The sequence below is a fragment of the Myotis davidii genome, unplaced genomic scaffold (genome assembly GCF_000327345.1).
Source record: "Myotis davidii unplaced genomic scaffold, ASM32734v1 scaffold93, whole genome shotgun sequence".
NCBI classification, from domain to species: Eukaryota; Metazoa; Chordata; class Mammalia; order Chiroptera; family Vespertilionidae; genus Myotis; species Myotis davidii.
Window position 1 is genome coordinate 10,999,282 of NW_006292095.1, and position 5,977 is coordinate 11,005,258.

The window sequence follows — 5,977 nt, forward strand, 5'->3', positions numbered from 1 at the left end:
AATCCTTCTTTGCTGAGTCTCTAGTACAGCGGTTCTCAACTTGTGGGTCGCAACCCCTTTGGGGGTGGAAAGACCCTTTCACAGGGGTCGCCTAAGACCATCGGAAAACACATATATAATTACATATTGTTTTTGTGATTAATCACTATGCTCTAATTATGTTCAAGTTGTAACAATGAAAATACATCCTGCATATCAGATATTTACATCACGATTCATAACAGTAGCAAAATTACAGTTATGAAGTAGCAACGAAAATAATTTTATGGTTGGGGGTCACCACAACATGAGGAACTGTATTAAAGGGTCGCGGCATTAGGAAGGTTGAGAACCACTGCTCTAGTAGGACCAGCGATGCTTCTCTGTGGGAGGGTGTAATGCCTGAGCCTCCATGTGGATATGATTAGTGTCACTGGCTCTACTCCTGGTAAATGCTCTAAAATATTAAAATATATCTCCCTTTGAAGGAGGCAGGGAAGGAACTGTTCCTAGTTTGTGTTTAATAAAATATTGAAGCCTAAAGTAGCCTTAATATGGGTCGGATTACTAAGGATAATAAATTTCCAAAAGAACCCATTTGCTAACCAATAGGGGAAAACCTACCCTGTGTCCTGGGGCTCTCCTGTGGTAAAACAGCAGGTCTACATTGGGGATTACATAGCTGTAAGATTAAAGTATCTGAAGAGATCTTCATTTACCTTCGTTAATGGTTGGATTGCACACAAAGAATTAGCCACCAGAATGATAAAAGTGGTGGTGCTTTGAGGGTGGGCCATGGAATTAGAAATACTTCCTCCCCACCTCCTAAATGATCTAAAATGAAATTATATTACTTTTAGAAGTAAAAACAAAAACCCACCATAATTTACCACCACAGTTCATTAGTAATAATACACAGAACCAGTTTAAAGTTTTAGGCAGAATGACCTATAACCTCAACAGAGGACCCCTTGGGGTAATTCTTATTGAATTCAGTGGGACCACCAAACAATTCTTTTACAATTTTCCTATTGTTTTGTCTCATGCAATTTAAGAATTTTAAGAGAAGCAAAGACAAAGCAATGCAAATCCATAGCTCTTTTCCTAACTAGCATTTAGGAAGCCCACTGAATTATGGAATCTTTAGCTTAAAAGGTTTCATGAGTCTTCCAAAAGGCAGAATTGAATGGGGTTAAATCATTAATGCTGGAGTCAAAATGCTGAGTGGCCTTGGACAGTTACTTAACCGCTCTGTGCCTCAATTTCCACATCTATAAAATAGTGATAGCTGACTGTTAAGAGAATTAAATGAGTCAATGTGTAATTAATAAGTTATGTATAGCCCTAACCGGTTTGGCTCAGTGGATAGAGTGTGAGCCTGCAGACTGAAAGGTCCCAGGTTCGATTCTGGTCAAGGGCATGTACCTTGGTTGCGGGCACATCCCCAGTGGGAGGTGTGCAGGAGGCAGCTGATCAATGTTTCTCTCTCATCAATGTTTCTAACTCTCTATCCCTCTACCTTCCTCTCTGTAAAAAAATCAATAAAATATATTAAAAAAAAAATAAGTTATGTATAAACTGCTTTTAGCAGTGCCTGGCATGCAGTAGGTTCTATACAAGTTTAATAAAGGAGTGCAAATTTTAAAAATATCAGTAAGTTTATATATTTTAGTGTTAAGAATAGTTTTTGTATTATTTTCAACATTCATTTAGCATTCTTATCCTTCAAAATTTTTACTTATAATAATTGTAACTAAGCTGAGTTAAACTGATGCTTAATGAAATATATACAGGGTGTCCCCCCAAAATGTATACACACTTTAACAGCTGATAGGTTAATTCTGAAAATGAAATTTATTTTAATAAACATTGCCTTTATAGTGTGTATATACATTTTTGGGGGGACATCCTATATTTAGGGATGAGTAATATAGGTTTTTAAGAAGATAGGGTTTACAGGTTATAAGATGAAGACTTCTGATGATATCATGGGTTATGCCCATTAATAAACTGCCCTCTTCCTGTGTGGAGACACCTAAGAGACGCCAACAGTACACTGGGAGGAACCCAGTTTAAATGGATGTATTTGCTAGTGGTTTTAGAATATGAATTCTTGGATGCATCTCCTTTCAAAAGGTGAAGCCTAATCCCCTCCCCTTGAGTGTGAGATGGACTTAGTAACCTGCTTCTAACAAATAAAACGAAGTGGAAGTGATGGCGTGCAACTTTAAAGACTAGGTTAAAATCTTGGATAGTTTGGACCAGAAGTTACTTATTAGCATATCAAAGCTTGCCCGGACATAGTGTTTTAGAATTGGCATAGCATTTCAAAGGCAGTTTTGTAATTTCGGATCTTTTATCTAACATAATTTTCATGATCAACAAAATCCTGAGTTGAGCACCAGGAACTGAAAATGAATAAATACCAGTTATCAAAACTAGAGTTTTATCTGATGTTCTCCTTTTTCAGACACTGTATATAGTCATAACGTTTTCTAACTTGAGTCATAAGTATTCTTAGCAAAATCAATTCATTCAAATTTGGAACAATTAGGCTAATTTGTACCTGTCAGTTTCAGAAATTCAAAAATAGGTTTTACTATCCACATTTAAAAATTAAATGTAAAGAGAAAATTTCTTAGTATTTAATAGTACTGGTAAATACCTATTGATTCAAAAGTTGAAAAGTATGTTTCATTAAATGTGTGCACTTGAACTATTAAAAATACTTGGAATTACAACAAAATCTTCACTGTTTTTCCCATTTTGTAATTAAATTGAATTATAATGATATAATTAGTAATATGCCAAAATAATTTCATAAATATATCAAAATATTTCTCTTTTGGTTTCATTGTCCTCAGAAAACCAAGAAAACTATGCAATTAATGGTCACTTCTCATTTTCATCAGACATCATTATTTTTGACTCTGTATTCTATTGAATACTATATCTTTTCCTGACCATTTTTGTTTTACTAAAAAGAAAAAAATATATATATTTTTGGAAACAAAATGAATTAATTAAATAGTTGCTAAAATTTCTCCTGAAATTTTAAAAAGCTACAAATCCACCAAAGGAAAAGGCAAACACATTAGCTTTAACACAGCCAGTACATAATAGAAATTAAAAGAGTTATTTTGGGGAAAGTTAATATAAACGGAACAATTAAAGTATGCTCGCTAAAAGTCCTGTCATCAACATTTTTTATTTAGTTTAGTATGTGGCAGAATATAAATACATAACAACATGTCTTTTCTTATCACGGGTAGTCTTTTGTGTAACTAAAATTTGTAGCTAACATTTTATATAACAAAAGAAACAAAATCTGTAAATTATCAGGAAAGGAACAGGGATATAGGAAAATAATACATTTTAATTAAATTATAGAGGATAGTTACAATGAAAATCCATCAGTTTCCTTTCTAAGTTTGTTTTACAAAATAAAATCAACCTGTATTATGCTGTGACCTGCTAAGAGGGCATAAACACTGTGGCCCTTTCAAAAGACAGTGGTCAAAGACAAAATGCTATCTTGATGTCACAGCTTGTTCTTAGTTTTTAACTGGAGTTGAGCTTCCTTTCGTAGTCTTCTTTAAGTGGTGATAGTTTGGCAAGATTTTCATCAGGAAATCCAGCTGTAGTGTCTGGGGCTGAAATGAAAAGATCAGTAAGAACTAACAGAAAGCAAAGTGAAGAGTACAGATAGAAATGATGATCACCAGGTCATGGAATTACAGATGATTATCACTGACTTATTACTGCTTACCCCCTTTTTAAGAAAATTTACAATGAACATATATTAAATTTGATAATTAGAAAAGCCAAAATATTTGATATATAAGAATATGTGTATGACTCAGTTTTCAATGCTGGCCTCTAAAATGTTAAAAAATTCCAGTTAGAGAAGACAACATAAGTAAAATACCCAGAGTACACAGCTTTCCACAAGACCTACATAACACACATCTGCAATACTCATCTGATCTTCACTCTTCATATGCTAGCTTTGCCCAAGCTTTCCTGTTGTAGAACTCCCTAGGGGTACTTGTGAAAAATATGATTTTTTTTAGGCCCTTGCCCTAGAACTCTGATTCACTGAGTCTGGGGAATCATTTTTCAATGAGGACTTCTACATGATCTTTATGATTACTGAAATTTGGAAAACAGTGTTGCACACCATTGTGTATTAAATATCAGATATTCTTACTCAATTCCAATCTCCCTTCCCCAGCTCCAGCTGCATTTCTCCCTCTTTAACCATTTTTGCTGTTATGTAGAAAGGTAGTGAAAAAATACAAGATTGCTTCTTATTTCCTTTTTAGTCTACAGAAGTAATACTTGCTTCTAACAATAATCCTATATAATAAAGAGCTAATATGCTAATTAGACTGGACGGCAGAACGACCTTCCAGAATGACCAGCGGGCAGGGGCTGTGGGACCACAGGGCTGCAGGGCTGCGAGGCAGCCGGGGCCATAAGGCAGCCAGGGCTGTGAGGGCCGAGCCCCTTGCACAAATTTTGTGCATTGGGCCTCCAGTAGTAATAATAAAAGCCAAACATTACAGAAATAGAATAACCCCAAAACACTGGAGTTTAAATTTCTGATAAAATATGGCTAAGAATCAGAGGCAAAGTGATAAATATCTTGAAAAGTATTTTCTTTTGGAGGAGTAGAAGGAGGTTGGGTAAGTAAAAAAGTATATTGAGTATGCCAGCCAATGAGGCGCCAGATTTAGATCAGAATGTCTTCTGTCAAATGGAAGTTTCAAATGCCCTTTCTTATGCATCTACTACTCTAACAAGAAACTCCAAATACATGCTCTTCGCTATTCTTGATTATTAGGAGGGGATAATTTCTCATAAGCCAGGAAATTATCCAAACACACCTGCATATTCACAAGCTGTATTTATTTTCAATCTCTGTTAGTAAACTAATCGATGGACCCCAGCTGGCTGTCCAGTGTAAATTCAGTAGAGTCACTCCTAACCCTTGAAGATTGATTTTTTTAGGAGAAATCAATACATTTTAAGATTTCACGATAAATCTTCAGTGAAAATACATAAGAAAATACATTCGGGAATAACATCTCTGAATTTTCTTTTCCTATAATCAGCTTTGTCATTGTCATATTGTGCTTATTTTTTATATTAATTAAAGAGTGAATATTTTCACTGCAGATAAATTCTAGTTTTAGGAATGTTTCTATGATGTTTTGTTGTAATCATGTGCTTTTTTAAATAGTGGACTTGCTGTCCCATTAAAACAACTATGTGGTATTTTGGGGAAATTAGCAGCTAGAAAGAACTCTCTAGAAAGAGGTTGTAGTACCTGCGGTCGCTCAGTCTGCACCCGACGAAGGCAATCTACACCATAGATCACTGTATTCTCAGGGATGACTTCAAATGTATTTAGGTTGCAACAAGCCCCAATGATGCAACCACTTGTCAATATTACGTTTCTGCCTACATATGCTGCAGGAAAAACAAAGGAAGAATTACAATTTAAGACATCAACTGACTAGAACACTCTTTTTTTCTATGATGATTTAGGTATAAAAATGTAAACTGGCTTAAGAAAAAAATTAAAGAAAACACTTCATTTCAGAATTTGTGTAACACAGAGGTAGGTACCAGACTAGTATTCAAAACCGAGTTCTGCTGCCGATTTACTGTGTGACCTTGGTCAGTCACTGTAAATTCTCTGATCAAATTTATCAATAAATGGAAACTTTTTTGATTTTGTTGTAAGAAATAAATGGGATAGTAAATGTATAGGGCTGAGATCTCGTTTGACACATAGTAAGTATATAATAAATAGAAAATGACAATGACAATGGTAATAATAATTGGCAACCAAATTAAAATAAAACCACTAAGTAGAGTCACAAAAGTCTAATTTCATTATTTAAAAAGAGAAGCATTTTATTTCATGTCAGTGAGAACCAAGGAAGAGAAAGCATTATTCTAAAGAAGTCTCATTGTTCAGGGTCTTTCT

At 34.6% G+C, this 5,977-nt stretch overlaps 1 protein-coding gene across 1 annotated transcript in view; it reads right to left on the bottom strand.

Annotated features, from left to right (window-relative positions):
- Window positions 1–3,168: 3,168 nt before the first annotated feature.
- DCTN6 (dynactin subunit 6) overlaps window positions 3,169–5,977 on the bottom strand; it is a 30,065-nt gene continuing 27,256 nt past the window's right edge. Inside the window, exons 6-7 of the mRNA XM_006765617.2 lie at window positions 5,312–5,454; window positions 3,169–3,632 (exon numbers count right to left, since the gene is read on the bottom strand). Coding sequence (XP_006765680.1) covers window positions 3,534–3,632; window positions 5,312–5,454 — 242 coding nt within the window. The 3' untranslated portion in view covers window positions 3,169–3,533. The remainder of the gene's footprint in view (window positions 3,633–5,311; window positions 5,455–5,977) is intronic.